The 22,704-nt window shown below is 42.2% G+C and overlaps 1 protein-coding gene across 8 annotated transcripts in view; it reads right to left on the reverse strand.

Moving 5' to 3' along the window:
• Window positions 1-22,704, reverse strand: part of utrn (utrophin) — a 193,823-nt gene that overhangs the window by 31,875 nt on the left and 139,244 nt on the right. For all 8 annotated transcript variants that reach the window (XM_084377235.1, XM_084377236.1, XM_084377238.1 and 5 more), the window contains 7 exons: window positions 16,333-16,394; window positions 13,852-13,926; window positions 10,542-10,743; window positions 9,762-9,847; window positions 8,218-8,375; window positions 3,664-3,830; window positions 1,324-1,435 (listed from right to left, as the gene is read on the reverse strand). In XM_084377235.1, coding sequence (XP_084233361.1) covers window positions 1,324-1,435; window positions 3,664-3,830; window positions 8,218-8,375; window positions 9,762-9,847; window positions 10,542-10,743; window positions 13,852-13,926; window positions 16,333-16,394 — 862 coding nt within the window. The remainder of the gene's footprint in view (window positions 1-1,323; window positions 1,436-3,663; window positions 3,831-8,217; window positions 8,376-9,761; window positions 9,848-10,541; window positions 10,744-13,851; window positions 13,927-16,332; window positions 16,395-22,704) is intronic.

A 22,704-nucleotide genomic window follows, 5' to 3' on the forward strand; every position in this document is an offset into this window, starting at 1 on the left:
TTGAAAAAGCAAATTAAAAGACAGAAATGAGAAACGTCTCCGCTCCAGTCACTCAAAGTTTGACGTTAAGCAATATCGAATTGAGTTGGCCCACAAGTATGCGATCCTAATTGAGAAAGAGAGCTATGTTCAATTTCGCCAAGCTCCCCCCTTTCTAATATTCTTCTCTCCAAGCAGTAGTAAAGTGAAATATTGCTTTCTGGCAGAAATGATAAAAAAAGACCTCAGAGAGCCATGAGTATTTTGCCATTTGTTCATGTAAATTTAAATCAGACTTCTGTCAGGGGGGTTGATCCTGGAACAAGTTGTAGAAATCAACTGCATGGGAAGTAGAGGCAGGAGTAATGTCAACTTGGATTATTCACAGTGAGAGGCTAAAAATCTGTTTACACAGGCAGATAATGGGAACTCATTTCCCAGCTGTGGACAAAAAGCTAGTACCCACGAGGTAAATCAATTCAATATTAGTGCTGAGATTTGGTTCTTGGTTAAGGTAACATGTTAACTGGTGTCCGGTTGGAGTCAGAATGGGTTAAGTTAACTTTTGTCAATCTTGTCCACATCTTTCTCTGTAGTTTTGGTCTGTTTTTCCTGGTTTTGGAAGACTTGGATTAGGGCAGACAAACTGTATCGAGCCATTTTTGGTTTGTTTTTGACTGTTTTCCCCCCATCTACCTCAGGTTTTTAGAAGAAAGCTACAAGACCATTTTGCTGTGAAGCTCCACATATATTTTTTGTTTTTCCATTGGCTTGGGGGTGAGTAGATAATGACTGAATTTCCATTTTGGGGGGGAATCCTAATGCTACAAAATACACTATTTTCAACAGTAAGGTGCTTCCAAATCTGTGGTAACAGTTTGGGAAAGGCACGTTCCCGTTTCAACCCGCACAAAGAAAGGTCCATAGAGACATGTTTTTCTGAGTTTGGTGTGGAAGAACTTGACTCAGCCCCATTCGATCTCAGAGCACTGACCTTTACGACGAATCTGAATGCAGACTAGAAGGTCTTAGGGGGCGTTCAGGCTTTAAAAATAACATTAAATAAATGCAAGGGGCTGTGGTGTGTTGGTGGCTTGCTCATTCTAGTGAGACAATCAAAACTCAGACCATAGAGGGTACAACATATTTATGAATTAAAACATCAACATGTGTTCAGTGCAAGGTAATAAATCAGCATAAATGTGTTTCTGTAAAAACTAAAGTCTGCGAGTGTGAATGCCTGTGCTTTCATTAAATGGATGAGCGGAGTGTGCCAGCACGTGGAAAAGAGATATGAGATGAGCTGCTGCACAATGTGTGTGTGATTGTGTGTGTGCGTCTCACCGGTGTGCAGTACTCCACCATGGGGTAGTTGAGCTTGTGGCCCTTGGCGGTGCGCCCAGAAAAGAAGCAGCTCTGACACACGTCGTAGTTGAAATGCTTCAGACTGCGATACCTGGAGAGTGAGAGAAAGGCGAGGGGAGAAAGGGAGGTGGAAAGTGAGATAAGTTGAGTTGGGAAGTAGAGTGTGAGGATTTCACTTTCATGTCCTCAGGGTGTGCGCGTGTGCATGTGTGTGTGCGTGTGTGCGCGTGAGCACACATGTAGCCCGACAACATGACTCATCTCCAGGCTACACTGGGGCCTTCTGGAGAGCTGTCAATTTCCACTGTCACTCAAACACACAATCCTCCACATGCACATGTCCACACACACAGAGACACAGACACACACCCTTCTCAATATGCTGACGGTGTGACAGACAGTTGGATTTCCACCAAAACACAACAACGTGACAATAACTGTCGAGGATGTTGTCCTCAGCAGCAGCTGTAGCCACAAGGCCATTTAACAGCTAAATTGAGACAGGAGCCATTCAGACGTAATAGCTTAAGTCTTTTATCTTTCTCTCCTCTCCGGCTCTCCCAAGGTTAGCTGACTGATGAGCTACGAGAGAGTGCCATATATCAAAGGATGCAACCGCGCACACGACACCACCCAGTCAAATGTGCCATTACCTATGGACGTGCGGCATATTACCGCGAGGAGGGGGCGTTAATTCACCTTCACAGCAGGAGGTGCTGAGGATGGCACTTAACTAATGAGTTGATCCACAAGCGGCTTTGGTAAATACTGGGACCTGTGTGCTATGTACGACAAAGGTACATCACTTACTTTTATCAATTATTTCAACTGCAAGCTTTCATTTCTTATAGCTAATTATTTTAACTGTCCACCTATTACTTTCAACAAACTACTGAAACCTTTTGTCTTACTTATAGCCACTTATTAATGGTTATTTTAACCATTCAGTGTTCATCTATTACTATATATATACATATACATATATACATATATATATATATACTTTTTTTTCCCAAAATTGGTTTCAAGCTACTCCAAATGTTTTCTGCACATCCACTGGCAACTGCATAAGTACCCACTAGGGTCCTCACTAGTGACCCTGGTTGGAAATCACTTACCTAAACATTAACACAATAACAGTGAATAATAGGACCAAAAAGATTAAAAAATAAAGTTAAAGAGCAATTTCATGATTAGTTCTAAAGAATTCTCATACCAAAAACAGCATCAAGGCCTTTGATTTCACTAGCATTTTGTAGCACGGGCCATTAAGTTGAATTATGGCTGGCAGGAACAACATTGCAAGTAAATATGTAAAAGTGACACATTTTGGACAGGTATGCTTCACTGCACAGGGAATGGGGCACGTTAATGTGGCTTGTTAACTGTCACACTAATTTGTTGCGGTTAGGTTTAGATTTATCACATGTAAACATATCTGCTGACACGTTATGCTTTTGGATGTTCCCGTGTACTATGCCTGTTTGAAAAAGCTACTGCTACTTACAGGACAAAAAAAAAAAAAATGAAATCTACAAAATGCCTGCTATGCATTTTCCCTCCTCTTTCACTCTTGCTCTCTGCCTCGCCTTCCTTCCATCGCTCCCTCTCATCGATCAATGACAGAACTTGGGAGACGTGTGCTTCATCAAATGTCTGACTGCATTTCTCTTTCTGCTGGCAAAGCAAGGGATCTGAAAGGGACAATCCTGCCACCCTGCTTCACTTGCCGTGTTGTTACCCGTATCTCCATCCACAGAAAAAGCCTTACCCTGCTTAAGTGTGAAAACTGTCAGCAAAAAAACGACAGCTGTTGAAAAGGGACGCACATCTTTCATAACCTGTTGTTACTTATAAGTCTAGGATAAGTGAAGATCAGGAACCAACTGAAACAAAGGCAGGTGTTTATGTGTGTGATTGTCAGTCCTGCATAGTATCAGAGGGTGGTCTGTTGGATTGTTTGCCAGCCATTTGGCTCTTGGCTGAATTTTGTGAATGTGGCTGTAGTCCGTATGTTTGTGTGTACGGGCATGTTTCCGTTTTTGCATGTGTGTGTGTGTGTGTGTGCATGTTTCATTGCAAACCTCCAGATGGTATTTAGTCAGTGGTGTATCAGCTGTTGACATTTAGATAAATGCCTGCCCTCCAGAGCAGATCTGCCCTTTATGCTCAACCAGGAGAGAACAACACAGAACGCTGCCACATTTAGCGTTTGTGTGAGTGCCTTGTTACATGTTCCAGACTTGTCACTTTAATTTGGGTGTGTGCTGCAAAAATCTTGAATTAAATGCTGAATCTGAGCGAGAGTGTGTGTTTTACCTGAAGCCAACAATAGGACACTCCTTGCAGATGTTACACTTGGCCTGATGTTTCGCCGTCTCTGCAGCAGCCACTCTGTGCAGGACAGGAAGCCAAACCATTGACTGTGGCTCCAGACGCATCCAATCAACAAACTGCCTGGGCTCCAGCTCCACCTTATTGTTCACCTGGGCATAAAAAGAGGCAGTGCAGGGAGTTAGGAGCCTTTAAATCAAAAGTTCAGCAAGCATGTGAAGTTTACAGTTTCTATTACCAAACAGAGACGATGAACTGAACGTGATTAAGAAACATGCGCATCATCATTCGCAGAAATGAAAAACAGGCTGTAACTCTCTGCTTGTTACCGAAAGCCTAATAAAGATGCAGACACATTTAAGATGACCATACATATTAAAGCAATGGTTCCCTCAGAAGCATAACAGCCTTGAGTTGTGGACCAAGATGAAATAAATTTTATGAGCTCTTTATTCATGTTTATTGGTTGAAATATCCTACTATAAACTTTGATTGATTTTAACACCCTCACTGCCCTTGTCCTACACGCCCATAGCTTTGCTGTTAGCTAACAGCCATAATGCCCCATGCAAGTAGCTATGTAAAACACCCACCATCTCCTACTCTAAACTGCTGCTTTAAACTTTTGGAGGTGTAATTTTTTATGTAACTTACAAGTCTACGGTTTTAAATATTCTCAATGTGAAACAATCTCTGGGATCACATAATGACAATAGTGTCAACTTTACAGAAATATAAAACCAAGAAACACTGCAGGACATGAAAAAAATGTTCACAAGAAACGTCGACGTTCAACTGCAGATTATAATGAGCCTGCTGGAAAAGCCAACACAGGGTGAGAAGCTTTGACATGGCTGTTGTTATCGCTAAACAAATCAAAGACGACCTTTCCATCATCCCTGACACACAAAAAGGGCAGCAAATGCAGCAAAGGGCTGAATACATTTGAAATAAGAGGCGAGAATAATCAAAAGGAATGCTTGTGCTCCCCTGATCCCTTCCTAGGGCTTATGGTGTGCACGACTGCAGAGTGTCTCAATTTTATTAGCATATCCTTCTGAAAATAAACGAGTGCTAAAAAACAAAAAAGAAGCACATTCCAACTGGAAAAATTGAAAGTAGGGATCAGCTTTTTTGTATTCAATGTGTGCAGACGGCTCTAACAATCAACATTTACCAGTAAGGTTAAACGTTAAATGTGTTGAAAGTAACAAACATAGAAAAAAAAGGTGAAGAACCAAAAGCGGGCATCAAATATTTAGTTAGATCTGTAGTCATAAAAGTTTTCTAATTTAAAATTTGCAAACTAGAGACTGTATTTCATAAGGTAACTTCTTGTAAAGTTGCCTATCTTTGGACATCATTGAACATTTGGGAGGTTTTACATCAGTTACAGAAAAGCATATGTTCCTAAAATGACACCCAGCACTTAAGATCACCTGGTTAAATACATTTCAGGTAATGGCAATCATTGATTATAACGATAAGTGATTTATGTGCATTTCAAAAACCGCAAAATGTTAATTAAATGTGGTTCTTTACATGGATTAAAGTGCATAAGAAGTTACTGGTTGACGGGTGAGAATGCTGCCAATTAAACTTTCACAATGATGACTTCTCAAATCATTTTTAAATCCTTCACCCTTCTTTTTGACCTTCCCCTGAACAATCACCGTACCTTTCTGTCTCTCCTTTCGCATACTGAAGTCTCATCTTTGCCTTCCCTCCCTCCTCCATGCCACATAATGACAGATTTATAGCACTTACAGATTAATTACTGCAGAGAAGAGATGGCTGAAAGGATGGCTAGATAGACGGATGGATGGGTAGATGAAGGAGACGGACAAAGGAACAGTGAAAGAGGCCGTATTTATGGCAGCGCAACTCGTTCATCACAGCCCCATTAAAACAAATGGACTGGGTGACTGCACTGTCACTGGCGGGGCAGACGAACACACAGGTGGCACAGAGCCTTGCTTGTATATGTGTGTGAATATGTAAATGAGAGTGTGTGTATGTGTGTCAGTTTCTACCTGTCAACTTGGTTCGATGATTGAATGATTAATGTCCAACTGGACCGCAGCTGGCACAGCAATTCATGATCAAGTCTGTGGGCAGTTTGTGCCTTCTCACCTCTCCATGTGCAGGTGTGTATTAATAAGCCATCAAGAGGGTGAACTGTAGGCAAGGTGTTTGCATTTTTCGAGAAGAAATAGGTGAGAGATACAGTACGGTTTGAAACCACCTCACTCTGCTATTTTGAGAGGTGCAGCGCATGAAATCAGTGAAATTTATAGCTTCCTAATTTTAATGTTTGGCTCCCATTTATGACTGCCGACGCATTAGCCAAGGGAAAAAGGAGTGAGAAAAATGAAAGTGATCCCGAGGGGATGAAGGCATCATTAAATGCCAGTAACGTCCAGAGATAAACCCGGGAAAAGTGGTTAGCTGGCCGCAGTAAAACACTAGAGGACAGCCAGCAGAGGACTGGAGGCCATTCGAGGCTTCATGGTTGGTCAGTAGAGCTTAAAGATTGAGGCAATTTGACAGGATTGAGAGAGGCAGGTGTTAGTTAGCTGGAAAACGTAAAGGGGACTGAGGTGTTTAATGACAATTAGCTACGGGAGGATGCATCGAAAGTTAATCTCTCACAGTATTGATCACTTGCCAACAAATATTACCAGCACTGTCTCCAACTCATAATATACTAACCAATATTTAACCGAACTTTGATTACTGTTACTCCAAAACCTTTACATGTAAATAAGGATAGACAAACCCATGTGTGAATCTGAAAGCCAGTGCAGAAGTGTTGGCAGAGGCAGATATGTTGATACAATGCAGTGGCACAGTCTAACGATCAATCCGACCTTTCTGACGCTTATAATGTTTAGCTTTTTGAACACTGTAACAGATTTGTGTTGATTCATGTCACGAACTGGCTTGAGGAGCGAAAAAAAGGAGTTTATGAAAGAAATATTCTTTGGATAAAAGTGGAAAATCAGCCAGTTTTTCTCGGTACGTTTAAGCTGCAATAGATGCAAAATGTCTGTGACATTAGGTTGTAGGGATATATATGAAGACTGGATTAATCAATTACTCCCTGGGCACATCACACCAAATCAATTATATTTTGGAAAGCAAGAGCAAGACTTCAGTGGAATGAGGAGAGCTGGACTATGTTTATATCATCGATGCCTGGCCTTCACATGCAGCTAGTGGATGGACAGTTTTTCTCAGATGTCAAACTTTTGATGTCGTTGCTGTCTTGTTGCTGCTGTTTACATTCACCCTGATGCACATTCAAACAATGCGCTACATCTTGATGTATGTGTGTAAATAAATAACTGACTATATGTTGTTTGTGTAGCATGGACTCTATAAACTTTAATTAACTTTAATTATTCGTTATGCAACTCTGAGTTCTATAATGGCAACAAATCACCTTGAACTTTGATACTTGTCAAATATATAATATGTATAGTGCATGCAGCAGATTTTATACAAAACGTATCTGCATCTCACAAGAGCAAAGCCCTCTGCAGTGATGGAGAACCAGCAGATGTTCAAGAAGCTGAGAGTCCTGGAAAAATGCCCACAAACTTTGCGCCTGGAGACGGTCTACCACCGCCAACAGACAAAACACCCGACAATGCCCAGAAAATGTTGATATGCCATTTTTCTTCAAAACAAGTATGATGAGATAATATGGAAAACAGAAATCTGGAGGCCATTTTGAGTTGATCTGTTTTAGTCTTGTTTTGTCCTCATGTTTGCCAAACCATAACAAGCCTCCAATTGCATTCTGGCTGCCACTACTTTTTGAATTACAAATTAAGATTATGCAGTTTGGTCACTAAACTGTTGTAAAATAGTTTAAAAAAAAAAAACTATCCATCACAATTTCTCAGAGCTCAAAGTGACGTCTTCAAATGGCGAGATTTGTCTGACCAACAGAGTAATCAGTTTACTCTCACAGGGAACTAAGAAAACCAGCAAAAATTCATATTTGTGAGGCTGGAACGACTACATTTTTGCCATTTTGCATTTTAAAAACTTTTTAAACAACTCTAAAAACTTTACATGACCAATCAATTATCAAAACATCTGCAGAATATATATATATATATATATATATATATAGTTTTTTTTATAGTTAACTGCACTTGAATGCACTTTGTCCATGCAGTGAGAGACTTGTCTTTCTCTCATCAATCTCATTTTTGAGTGTGACTTCGTTATCATATCTGACATCAAGTGTTTTTGCTGCTTATAGGTTATTAATTACGACTTTATTATGATGACAAAACAAGGATTTTGATGCGTGTTGTTAAGCATGCATCATTTTTTAATGCATCTAGTGGTAACACAGGGCCAAAATAGCATTCCAAAGAGATTTCTTCCCCTCGCCTGTAATCCATCTGGTATTAAGAACATTATGTGATTACTCAATCCCTAGCTTATGTGCTTAAACAGTTTATTTTTGATGTGTGTCAAAGCTGTTAGTCCATTTCTACATGCTTATATACGTGAACATACGTGCTGGAAGCAGCTTCGAACACTGGGCTCGATGTTGGAGCCCCCGAAGGCGGCCACCTCCCCCAGCTGCTTCGGGATCTGGATGGCTTCATGAAGCAGCAGACCGAGCTGCCTCTGGTCACACGTGTCACCTGCCGACGCTACCTGGCTGAAGAGGTCTGAGTGGGGGGAGAATGGGGTGGAGGTGGTAGAGAGATGAGGTAGAGAGAGGGAGAGAAAAAGTCAAAGCATGTAGGTGACATTTAAAATAAAGGATTCAGGTATAAATAGATGCAGAGGGAGAAGGTGTGACGGCAAAGCAGGAGTAGGAGGGAAAGTGTTAGTGCGTGTATGTGAGTAGGATGTGTTCGGGAGAAGAAATCAGGGAAAAGATTCATTTTTAATCTTTCTTCTCTAATCTCTCTCTCCCTGCCTCCAACTCTCTGCCAGAGATTGACAGAGCTGTAGTGGACATGGACACATGCCCGGCGACAAGCATGCTTGCCCAGTTAACACGATGACAGCGTTATGTTTTAGATGAAGCTATGAGACATCTCCAGAGCTCGTGCACAAACTGAGCAAAGACAGCAGAGAGGGTAATGCGGAGAAAGAGGGGAGGGCGAAACGAAGGGCATGACAGGTCTTTCTGCTCCACTTGCAGCTGACTTTGATCTCTGTGTGAGGCCTGGCCCGGATGCCGGCGCCTATTATGTGTGTGTGCAGTACATGCAAAACACCAGCAATGATGTGTGTCGTGACCCCATTCCAAAACACACCTCATGTGTCATCTGACTGATCGACACCCACGTCTCCCACTTTCTGCTACAAGATTACATTTGACATACGCAAGTGTCATATAAAGAGTGTCAAATGGCAGCATGCCTGGTTAGGTGAGTGTGTGCGTGTGTGTGTGTGTGTATGTAGCTATATGCATGGGACAGCCAGCCAGTGAGACTCTAAAAGAGTAAAGGAGGAAGGACGCAATCAGGCGTGCTTGATACCCTTCTCAGGCTAATAGAAACTGCCAGTGGAACGAATAGGCTCAGGGACACCATGGCAAGAAAAAGGGAAGAGAAAGAGGAAGAGGGGAAGGAGGATGGGGGAGAGGAAGGGAAGCAAGAGTAAGTAAGATAGGAGGGAAGACAAAGTGACACTGCTGGATGGATGAACAATGGTGTGAGCGGTGACAGCGGAGGAAGATAGACAGAGAGAGATAAAGTGGCAGAAACAAAGAGCAGGAAGCCAAAATGACAGTCTCCTCCCAGTGCAGCAGGCCTATATTCACGCTCCCTAATCCTCAAAAATAAATCAGAAAAGAAAATTAAATAAAGAACAGGGGAAACGCGGAGGAGGTCTCTCATCCAATTAGACGACCCGTTCTCCAGCTCCTCTGTCTCTCTCTTCCTTTCTTTCTGTGGGTTTGATTAATACGGCTGGGATTACAGCCATGCTGGAGCAGTATGGCACGGACTTTCGCAGACTGGCCTGTACAATGGTGGCAAGAGGGGTGGTGTGTAAGTGCGGGTGTGCATTAGAAGCTTTTTTAACTGCTCGCTGGCACTTACATTTGTATTTCTCCTCCAGGTGTCCCTTGCAGAGAGAGAGCAAACCGATCTTCATGGACAGGACGCGGATCTTTCCACTGCGACCACTGTGTGGACCACACACACACACACACACACGCACATATCAGACAGTGGCAGTGAGTCAGTTATATTTATTGTGGGTGTATGTTTGTGTATAAACAGAATGTTTGTGTGTTCACTTCGGTTCAGATCTGAATTATATGCAGCAGCAGTGACAGAAAATCATTATGTGCTTGGAAAGCGAAGAATCTTCAACTGTGTGTGTGTGTGTGTGTGTGTGTGTGTGTGTGCTTTTGTGTGTGCTGCTGCTTCTTTCACTGCAGGAAATAGCTGGTGAGGTTATGGTAATGCATTTTCTGTGTAACCACAAACAATGTTTAAACCAGTAACCATGTTGGTTTACAGTATGCAAACATGTTGTTTAGGCTGATGCAGAGTGTATTTGAACATGTCTAGTCTCAAACAAAGGCGGCATGCCAACTGGTGCATATAGGCTGTTGACAACAGCAGCATATGTAGAGTAAAAGCATACAAGTGTGTAAATATGTACAACATAATCATTATGTGCAGACAACACCAATGACGATGGATTAAATATGCAAGAGCGAAGAGATGAGATGCATCAGTTCTGCCAGTTTCATCCAATCTGATTTAAGACATTTTTAGCACATAAAGAAGCAAACTTAACAAATCTGTGACAATTTCAGAAAACAAACAAGTTGAATTCATAATCCTCCACGAAACAGATGGCATACATACGTGTCGTAAACGTTGAGCAGCCAGTTGAGACACATGTCAACGCAGAGCGGCACGTTGACCAGGTCCTTGTGCTCCTGCTCCAGGCCATCGTAGATGGACGTCAGGCAGTTGATGACGTCGGGAACGGTCATCAGCTGATTGTTGTTGGTGAGCTTGTGCTGCTCGAAGGTGTTCTGGGCCACGCTGAGGTCCAGCAGGTCCACTACAGATTAGAAGTGAGGAGGGGGGAGACAGGGGGGGAAGTTGGCAGGATGAGAAGAGTTAGATGAAAAAGAAAATAGAGGACAGAGTGGGAGAGAAACAATGAGGAGACGGAAACAAGGAGGATTGGGAGAAAGAAGTGAAAGGGGAGGACAGCAGGGGAAAGTTAATAAGGACAGTGAGAAGGAATGAGAAAAGTTTACAGAGAAATCACATAAGGGGTGACAGGGGACAAAAAGTAGAAGAAGAGCAAGTCAGACTAATAAGTAACCTTTCAGACTTGTTAACTGGGCTTTCAGCACTGACTCAGATTTTTCTAAAAAATGCCAACAAATCATAAGAGGACGAGGAGCCGAAAATGGCACAGACTATTCATAGAGGAACTTCAAAAATGCAGACTTGACTGATTTTTTGTCCAAAATAGTTCAAAACAACTAAGTGCGAGGGTCTGCCGGGAGTACAGAAAGAGAACAGATGGATCATTGTGTTGAAATATTAATATGAGAGAGAAATCTGAACAGCAAAAAGACAAATGAGGAAAAAATGTAAAATGGTCACACCGAGAAAAATCTAGTTCCCTCTAATCTAATTTACTGGCTCTGTCTTCAATGGCAAAGCAAAAAAAAAAGGAATACTGTATTTACATCACAGTTTCAATTATACTTGTCTTTGATACTGTAGCTTTCACTTATGAGCTATCACTATCAGCTGAGCAAACACACAGAGGCGCAACAAAGTAATTGAGATGTAGATAAAATACACTTTTAGAAGAAGTCTACACCAACTTTCTTACTGATAGTTAGATGATAAGACAAACACTACTGTCATATCTGTCTGTTTAATATGAGGCAGGACCTAGAAGCCAGTTAGCTTAGCTTAGCACAAAGAGGGGGAACAGAGTGAAACAGCTAGCCTGGCTCTGTCCAAAGGTAATGACCAAATAAGCGTCTAGTATTTTTTTCCCAAAATGTTGAACTATTTCTTTAAGACAATTGTTTTTTTCTTTCAGTGAATGTACTTCTGAGACAAAACATGGATAAAACTAGTACCCAGCATGCACTTGGGATGCCACGTTTGTACATGAATTCAAGAGAGGTAGTTAATCCTGTCTCTGGCCAAAACACGAAGACGCTGCACGGTGGTGAAAACAAATAAACAGCGTGTGGTCTGCTACGGGTGGTTGATTAGAATGAAGGCTGATACAGTTAGGGCTGCAACTGACTACTATTATTTATTATCAGTTGATCTGCCAATTAAAAATGCTCATCACACTTTCCCAGAGCGCAAAGTGACTTCTTCAAAGTGCTTCTTCAAAGCGCTTCTTCAAAGTGCTTCCTTAGTCCAACCAACAGTCCAAAACTCAAATACTCTTTATTTACTATCATGAACGACAAGTTAAGTACCTGGAACCAGCAAATGTTTGACATTTTTGCTTGAAAGTGTGTGTGTAAGTGTCTTAAGTTGACCTTTTTTGGTCAACTAAAGCTCATTACCACTTAAAAAAAACATTTCTCTTTAACTTATTTAGACATGTCGCCTACGTGTATTTCTATTTTCAGATATTGAGCTTGGTGTATCTCTTCAGATTTTTAGAGAGCAAAACAATGGACAGACATATGTGTCTCTTCCTGTGACCATCTTAGCCCCTTTCCAGAAACCATTTCAAACTTGCTCTCTCTCCCACAGCCTTCCTCCCTTTCACCTCCTCTCCTCACTTAAGTCTCCTCATTTGCCCTGTTGTTCACTCCTCGACAACCCCTCTGCAGCTTCCTTGCCTTAAGTTGCCCCCTGCTCCCCAGACAGCACTAATTACTGGGGTGTATCCATGTGGATCGGGCACAGCGGGGCATCCATGCTGCCAGACAGCAAAACTTTACTTCTCCAGAGATTCCTCACTACGCGCACAGTCAGATATAAAGCTGAGAGGCTGTAGCACATTAGCGGGATGCCACGCAAGCTCATTTGTGCTTCTCCAGCCCCCTGGCGCAGACTTAACCCAATTAGCCATTTTATAGTATCCCTGTCATGTGTGTTGGGACACACACACATTTACAAACATTCATACAGGCACACACAGGTCTCGCAGCACAGATTTTACATAAATCCAGGCTAATAACTAACAACTACTGATCCTTTTGCTGTATGTGTGTGTGTGTGTGTGTGTGTGTGTGTGTGTGTGTGTGTGTGTGTGTGTGTGTGTGTGTGTGTGTGTGTGTGTGTGTGCTTGCATGCATCTGTGTGTTCTGCGCTGTGACTGTTCTAATCTAATGGATGAAATTGAATTGCAGTGCCCCAAGTCGAAATCACTCAGACTAATGCATTCCCGTCACAAACACACGCATGCGATCAGAGAACCAATATGAGATAGCAAACTAAAACGCCTGAATCATTCAAACTCATTAACAACCAACAAACACAATAACACACTTTGATACCCACGAGTGTTCAGGTGCACAGGCCTCAGCTGCTCACACACATACATGAGGCATTTGTTTCATGCATGCACACGGAGCAAACTTCCTACTAACAGCAGGATGTAAATGAGCGACGTGGTCTCGCAGCGTGTGCTGCTATAATAATGTCAACAGCTGGATAACAGTTAACATTTGTCACCGTTACTACTGCACTGTGCAGAGCCTGAGTCGCTGCTGCCACGCTGGTTTAAACATCATGAAGGGGGAGGCTGCATGCATGCACCTGCAGCGTGTGGAGATGGGGATGATGATCGCCACCTGAGACTGTGGGTAATAGTCGCCTTTATCAAAGCTTCCATTTCAAACAAGCAAACAGCAGTGTTGAGAAAAAAAATCCCACCTGTGCACACCAAATGACGCTATGCTCAACAGGCCTAACGCAAGCACCAGCTGTGAATGTGCCTGGACAAAACCATCCACCTGCCACACATATACTGACAAGGTGTGTAATTCTAAAGCCAAAATATCCTGGCTCCTGCGCTGGTCTGCCACAGCATCAGGCAAAGCTTCAAATTATTACTGCATCTCCTCGCTGCACCCAGACTTCAAAGAAGCAGACCAGGAATGCAGGTATTAAGGTGTGTATGATTGTGTGTGTGTGTGTGTGTGTGTGTGTGTGTGTGTGTGTAACTTACAGCAAAGTGCTTTCTGTAGTCTGCGGATCTTCATGGCTGTTCGGTATGCTGAGAATCTCACATTGTTCAGGTCCGCTACAGGCAGGGATAGAGACGGAGAGATGAAAGGTAGACAGACAAAAAGAAAACGGAGGCAGAAAATCAGAAAACAAAGTGCAACAGAAATCTGCCCACTGGGCAACATTAGCAGGACCCTTGTCTTCAATGAAAGTCGGCTGTGTTAGTTATTGTCTACGGAGATTACTGAGAGGAGGGGTGGTTAATGTGGACAGTGTAATTAGGTTAGTGAGTTCTGTCCCAGTGGAGGTCGCCGCCGTTTGTTGAGCTGCTGGCCTACAGCAAATGCTCCCCAAGTTTCACAGCTTATTACTTATCCGACTGCTCATTAAAAAAATAATAAAAATAAAGTCATACTGGCCACCCCACAGGGACGGAGACTGCATATGGACATTAACAGGGAGCAGGGGAGAGCTAGGAAAGTTTAGGGCACAATTTCGAAGTTAAATGTGAATTGTAAACCAACTAGACAGGAGTAACAAGACTACAAGATGTTGCTGCTCCCTCACGAGAGAACAGCTTTCAAAAAGATCAGGGGCCAATTTAATCAAATGTAAAAAACAAAAAAAAAATTGCAAGTTGCAACATAAGATTGTCATGTTAACTTTCAGGGAAAAAAAAGGCCGTACTTGTGACCAATGCATGAGCTTGCTAGAAACCTGTAGTATTTGCAGATGTAACTGCAATTAAAAACGTGACTCTCCCACCATTTATTATCTGTGTGTAAGTGGCCCCTAGCCCTTTAAAAGATGAGTAAAACAGCCATAAAACAGGCTTTATTGGTTTGATTAAAGGTGCAATTTGTCAAATACGGCCAGGATTCGAAGGCAGCTCCAAAAACACTGGGTAGTATGTAACCAGAGAAACAAACTACTGCTGCTCTTTGCTAGCTATCCTTGACTGTAGCTAGCTACCTTTAGCCGATTAGCTCATGGCTCAGTTAGCCATGGAGCAAGCGGCCCAGATTTTGTCTGGCCTGGTACCTCGGATCACAGGGGGGGTCACTATAGGCAATGGGGCCCAGCTCAACTGGGTTTGGCAGCCTGAGAGTGAACATGGCTGAACGCCAAACTGCGACTAAACGCAGCCTCGAGACCGATGAAGGTCATTTTGAAGGTAGGGGATACAGTACAGAGGTGATTTACAGCAGCTCTGACCAAGACTATGACTTTGGGGACGACAACACACAACAGGTGGGGATGGGAGAGCTGTGCAGCAAGAGAGGAGCGTGAAAGAGTCGGACATCAGCAGCGGGTAAAAACTGCGGAACAGCCAGAATATTTTCACATCTTACTCAGTGGATTGAGGATTTATTTTAGTTTATTTATTTTTTAGTTTACTCACCTTAGTTTGGTAAAAGAGACAAACTTGTTTCACTTTTGTGTCTTCACACTCTGAGGTTTGTACATTTTTTTGAAAGGTTTTTAACTCAAATCTGTCCGTATCTTGCAGATTGTCTCTTTAAAGTCTCACTTCAACTAAATTAAATAATTGTTTTATGACTTACCTTTAGTGATATCTGGCTATGTAGATAGTTTTCAGTTCATTCGCCAAAGTTCGTAAAATTCTGTCTCTGAAATGCTTGCCTCCTTCCTCAAACAATGGCAGTGAAAGGAATTTTATTTTTGTTCCTCACAGCATCACACAGAAGTTCTACAGCAACATCTCTTTTCAGAATCAGCAGCGCCATTACTCAGAATGACACACAGAACACACTGTGAAAAGTTTTCATTAAACTTTTCATACAGAAATCCTCCAAAACAAAAACAGAGACAGGAACATGGTTTCTGGAAAGAAATATGGCTCACCTCCATTTTTATGGGGTGGAGGCAGAAATCACATAGACAGTGTCTTAAAACTAAAGAACAACGAACAAAGAAATGTTCTTTTCTGTAAGGTCGCTCTGTACATTACAGCTCTGTAACAACATGGTAATAGTGAGGCACTAGTTTGATAATAAAGTGTCAATAAGTAATACGATAATACCAAAGTAATAACCAAGTATTAGCCTGGTAATGACAATGGGTATATCTGGGTAATATTAGAAAGAAATTAAAGTAACAGGTTAGTAAGGGGCCAAAAGGGTGATGATAGGGACACAAATTTAAAGATAGCAAGACAGCAAAACTATTTAGTAACAGCATAGTCATATTTACCTTGTTTTTATTTGGCAAATACAAGATATTTATTATTAACTGTTTATTTTAAAAGGCATTACCTTGTTATCACCAGGATGTTATGCAAATTGCTGCCTCTAAAACAAACTCTGGGCCAACAAAAAACACCATGTCATGGTTTAAAGACACTGTGTGATTGCGTGAATGTGTGGGTGTGTGTGTGTGTGTGTGTGTGTGTGTGTGTGTGTGTGTGTGTGTGTGTGTGTGTGTGTGTGTGTGTGTGTGTGTGTGTGTGTGTGTTTCTAACCTAGTGACTGGTAGAGCTCTGTCATCTTTGGATGGTCCCAGCAGGTGGTCTGTGAATGGTGACTGAAAAACACAACAACAGAGGAGAACCATTAAGCCTGAAAGACGCACAAAACAAAACAACAACACACAAACAGAACAGGAGCCACTGACGTCAAATCACACACATACAGATACTCAAAAACACTCTCATGGCTCATGACAAAAGAAGAAGAAAAAAAAACACAATGACAGGCAATCCTACTTTGAAAGCTACACACAAAACAGCACAAGTACACATAAGAACCTGGTAAAAAGGAATGCACACTTTTGCCTCGACGCTAACATCACTATTATCATCATCATTTGACGTGTGCAAACATTGGATGGCTTTATAAACTGTTATCCTGTGCGAATTGGGGACGGAGGCTACAGATTCCTCCACAAATCATAAATCACAAACAGCACTCCTGATTGAAAGAGGACACACACGCACACACATACACACTGTGAATACAGGATCTACCTTTCACAACACCATGGAACATAAACATATAATAAATATATAGGGGACCAAGTCTCAACTCCCTGTTTACATTTCTGCTTCAGACAGAAACCTCACAAATACACGCATACACACATAAAACTGAAATATCTACACTACAGAAATAAATAAAATAAGACATGTGTGAAAACTGATCAAACGTGGTAGGCTTCACACACAGGACAGCAGAGACTCTGACTTTTCTCAAGCTGCGTCTGCCAATCGGTGCATCTATTTGAGCTATGCTGGTCCTGATGTGCCTGTGTGTGTGTGCGTCACGATGGTACCTGACTCTCACAAGCCGCACTCAGATCTGACTGGAAAGTTTGAGAAGATTTCTGGAAGGCAGCTTTTGAAATAAAAGTCTCTGAATGCAGAGGCTCCCTTGTGGTTTGTGCGATGGCTTGCTCCCTGCTGTCAGGCAGCAAGAAGCAAAGTCGAGCGCTGCTGACAGTGAACCAGTGAGGTGGCGGAGTGGACGACAGGAGTCCTCCCCGTACGCAGATGTTCATCGCTATGACCCCTCTCACACCTGCACAGGCGATGCTAATGCCCGGACCTCCCCGTGCTGAGGACAGGCTGGTATTTTATTTAGACAGACTACAAAGAGATTCTTGAATTGACAAAAGGGTTTAAATTAATGCAAGTCGGGGGATTTGCTGATATTTGCTGTTCACAAACAGACAAGTGGGAGGAAGAATACGGGCTATCAAGGCCACAATTCTCCAGCGGTTAACGTCATAAAACATTTTCGTCATTGAATTGTGGAAGGGTAGAGCGGATACAAGACAGAACTAGTACAATGATGAGACACAATCAACTCACAAAATGTCAGTTTTGTATTTATGCATACTCACACTCAGTCTCTCTCTAACACACACACACAAAAGCCAGGCAGCATTTCCATCAACACAAAGATTAGGAAGCTTGTGCTTATATCCAGGGCTCATGAATGCTATAATGGGGAGGACTGAGTTGTCAGGTTTAACTGTCCTCAACGTCTTCCCTTCAACACATTCCCTTTGTAATGCCTAAGCAATATTTTTTGTTGTCCTGTAGTAGAGAAAAAAAAAAAGAAGCAAACTGGCAACACATTTACTACAAAGCTGCTACAGTTTAGATAACGCAGCCAGAAACATTCATAGGCGAGAGGAGAGGCATCAGAGAATATTAAATATTTTTTGGCAGATATTTGAAAGATTCTTAGAGATAGATACAGAAGTAAGAATCCTCAGTGAACCTCAGCCCAGTGTGAGGTCTTCACTGACAAAAAAGGTTTCTGTCATAACTGTTTTTTGGTTTGTGTTTATCCTGTTTTTTTTTACATGCAAGAGCAGGAATCTTGGAAGTCACATGGATTTATAACATATATGTAGGGGTAGGCGATCTGGCCAACATATAGGGGCACAATCTATTTAATCGCATCCTTTTTCTCAATTTTTCTAATGCCCTATTATATTGTTTTATCTATGTACATAGAGCATTTCCTTTTCACGGTCATCTATTTTATACCATTCGTGTCTGCAATCAGCGTAAACAGGCAAGCTGTAACCATGGTAACAACTGTGTGACATGGCTACACAAACTCAGTCTAGTAGTCTTCATTACTCTATTAGTTTGTTCACCTAGGTCGGATCTGCAAACAATTGAGAGGATATTTAAGACCAAGATCGGCAGGATTTGGCTCACAAGTAGATTGTGGACACCTTCAAGATCGATTACAATCTAAAATGGTCAGATTGCCCACCCCTACACATTAAATATTTGCAGAATATATATTAACTATCTACATTGGTTATACAGACAACTTATGATCTGTTTTTCTTTCACACCACAAAAGAAACAAGGGACATGTGCTGACAAACAATTATTTGACTAGATTATCAACATCATTTTGTCTCCAGCTTTTTAAATGTAATGATTTGCCGCTTTTCTCTGTTTAACATGACTGTAAATCAAATGATTTTAGTGTTTTGGAGTGCTTATCAGACAAAACACAGAGTAAAGAGTAATTAAACATTTAATTGAAAATCGATCTAAAAAACACGTTGATACAGAAAATGATTGTTAATTTCAGGCACAGACATGAAACCACTGTTGCATCCATACTGTATGTGACAGGATGACTGACCACGAGCTTATTTCTGCTTTTCTTGGGCTATCTGTGAGCGAGAGTGTTTGGGGATGAAGCCTCTTGGATCTTGTGCAACGCATGTGACATTTTTCCTTCAAAAACATCATTAAATGGCAGCTCAGAGTAAGCAACAACAAATCAAATGGGGTCAGGCAAGGGGATGATGCAGCTGGCAGAGGGAGGATGGAATTTATGTTGCCACTAGGTTTCTGTGAGGTTGAAAAATAGCCTTCGACAAGATGTTTTTGTGAGATTTCTTTCTTTGAGTGTTGAGCGAAGACCACCAGGATAACAATTAAGCTCATCAGAAATAATTGAAATTTTCTTTGATGTTTTCCAACAGGAGGTTAAAGTGGTCATGCAAATCACTCACGTCTTCTATGCTCCATAATTATCCAGAACCACAATTCTACCACTACCACCATCTATCTCTGTCTTTCCAACAAAGGACAGTAAAGATCAGAGGGCGTCAATAACAGATTTCCTCTGGGATACGCCCACCTGCCCCATGGTCAAGGATGGACAATAGGGCGAGGGCTGGATGTATCCCATCAGACCGTTGGCTGCAGACCAGCAGACACTTTGCTGCTGGGAGTTTGTCACTGTCACACACTGAGCGAGCGTCCTGAATAATCATGAGTGCAAAGATGAATGATTACTTGTGTATGTGGGCCTTCAAAGAGACAGAATTAGTCAAATATCTGTGCGAGCAAGAAAAAGATTTCAGGGAGAATTTTTTTTTCAGAGACAGCAACCTGACAGACTTATCAAGAAGTGTCTCTGACAGGTGATAAGTGCCTGCATTCACCGCCTGACATCTTCTGTCTTTCTCTAGCTTTCACCTCGCCTCCTCTGCCTCTTCTTCGATCTTACATTAACCCTCTCCCACCCGAAGTTGTCAGTGTTCTGCTTTGGAAAACAATTTGAGACAGCTTTGGATTCTTCTGAGAACTTTATCGACTTTCGCCTACGTAACAAAGACAGTAGAAGTTTTGGAAGTGGATGCATTAAATCCACTCATGCATATAAAGCCTGTCTGCTCTGTTAGGGACAACCAACCCCACAAAATGTTTCCCGACAAAGACACAAACAGACAGTACATCCAGAAAAGCCTTGGAATGTCGAGGAGCCTCTCTCTAATCTTTGCAGAGACGCAGTCGTGCTGTATTTCCTCTCAGACAGCCTACAAGACATGTGAGCCCACCCCAGAAGTGCCAGAATGGGTGAAATGAGACGCCATATGAGGTTGCCAGCATGAGGCAGCAGGCGCAGAACTTGTGTGAAGACATTTGATTTTCCCCCCAATATGTCGTTTGAACTCGTCACCACAGGGGGTGGACAAGGCGAGGTTTTAATCAGGGGCCCTTTCACAGCTCGGAGAAAAGTGGCAAGAGGAGATGGAAGAGGAGAAGAGGAGGGGTTTGGGGAAATGAATGTGTCAAAGGCTGACGAGGGTGTCCCCAGGATGTCACGCACCGAAAGCAACCTGTGATTAGACCTGGAGATGGATTTAGAGTTTGGTTTTCAAGCAGCAGATTAAGTGTTTATGTATGAGAGTGCACTGAATGCATGTTTGTGTGTGAGGTAGGATCGGAGAGGGCAGTGTACACAAGGCCGTCTTCATTTAAAAATGAAAGAAAAGCCACACACTTAGGATCAGTGTTCGGGGTTCTTCTTTGACCACTTTTTGCATGCTGCACTGTAAGCTCAAGCCCACGTTTTGTTGTTTTCATAGAGGCTAGTGTAGGCTGTTCTTTATGCCTCTGTCCTTTTGGTAACACAGAAATACTTAAACAAGTAACTTCTCTCAGTATGTAATGCTGTAATGTCACAAGTTACCCAGTGATGGTAGCAATCTTGAAATGTAAAAAGTCACTGTTTGTGACCAAACATGGCTGAGGATTGATTGTTTGTTTCCCGTTTCTGAAAAGGACAATTTAGGGTTCATTTGAAGGCGGCCATGGAGAATGAAAAACCTGCTCGAGCCAACCTAGAGGCATCGACGGAACATATGGTAATGTCTTCGCAATGGGTCTGTGTGTGTTTGGTTGGTTTGAGCTTGGTTCCAATTGGAGTTCAGATGCATCTTTGGGCGTGTGGAAGCATTTACTTGCCAGTGCGCGGGATGTGCACCTCTATCAGTTTGTCCAAATGCGTGAGTGTGTGCGTCGCTTTTTGTGCAAATGCCCATGTGCCCATGTGATTTGTTTGTGCAAGTGGGCGGATGCAGGTTCATTGGCTGGGCACATCTGTGATCACAGGCTGTTGTTGACTCTGAAGTTATAAGCCTGTCCTCAGAGTCTTTGCCTGTGTCTGGCTTTCATCTCTGATCTCCCTCTAGTGCCAAGCTGCAGGCCCTAAACACGGCGCAGGTGTCGCCTCCCCTCCCCTCTCTCTTTGTCTAAATCCTATTTTTCTCCATCTCTCTGTGTCTTTATCGTCCGTCTAAAAAAGATTTATCTGGTCCTCCTTCTAAATTAAATTTTCAATATGATTCAATAAACTGAATCAACCGTTTTAACTCGCCAGTTTTATGTTGCATCCAAACTTTTTTGGGGTTTAACCTATCACTGAGACAAGACTACACCTGTAAATCTCTGTAGCTGAAGCTTTTATTGCCGGTTGTTCTGTGGACAATGGCACAAGGGGAATATTTAAAAAAATGGCTAACCGAGGCGGTGGCATTTCAGCTCGGGGCACAAGGCGATTTAAGGGTGCAGCCATAAAAATTACACCCATTTTATCATCCTAAATCACAAAGTCAGGCTGTAACAATGCCCCAACACAAACGAGACACAGACACAAAGAAAGCAGGACTGACAAATGGTAGCTGGAACTGCAACTGCTGCCAAAAAAATAAGGGTGAATTCAGGTTTGGTTAGTCAGCAGTTCACTGACATACTTTTACATGATTTCTGGATAATGAGGTACTTCAAACTTACAGAAATGACACTTCCCCAACAGCAGAGAAAGCTGTCCTGTTTGCTACCAGCAGAGATCTCCTCTCTGCCTATTTAAATAGAAACCTGTTGTTTGGCCTGAAATTAGAATGGGTAGCAAGACGTCAAGCTAACGTTGTTACAGTCACGATTAGAACAATGTGGGAAGCTGTCCTGGGACTCAGCCAGGTATTATCTATTCAAAAGGAAGCGCTAATGTTGAACTGAATGAGAAATGTGCAGGTGAAACAGCTTGAATTTTAAAATACACAGAGGAGCAAATCAGCAGGAAGAAGCTTCTAATTGGGAGTAAAATAAGTGATGTACGTGTACAGACTATACATGGAACCATGGCTCGCTGTTCGTGGGAGATGTATGTGAGAGGTCACTAGAGGTCAGAGCTTTAATGTGAAAAGGATGAGAAGCATTAGATTCCCTGCAGAAAAATGTTTGAGATAATGAGCTATCTCACAGTCAGCTATAGCCTGATATCAAAAACATCAACTCAACTCTATCTGCACCATACTGCTCACTGTGGTTCTTCCTTGAGGAGGAAATAGCAGCTGGAAATCTGCATAACCATCCATTTTTCTTGCACAGATATCAGTTCAAGTCGTAAAACATCATAACAGTTAGACTGGGGGGTATATTTCAGCTTGGTCTGATTGCATTAACCTGCGAGACCTAAATGACTCATGAGACATGTTCAAGAAGAAAGTCTTTTGCAGATATTATTTGGCAAACTTGCACCAACTACCACCCCACAGTAGACTCGAT

This window comes from Pagrus pagrus (genome assembly GCF_965226575.1).
Source record: "Pagrus pagrus genome assembly, chromosome: 16".
Taxonomy (NCBI): Eukaryota; Metazoa; Chordata; class Actinopteri; order Spariformes; family Sparidae; genus Pagrus; species Pagrus pagrus.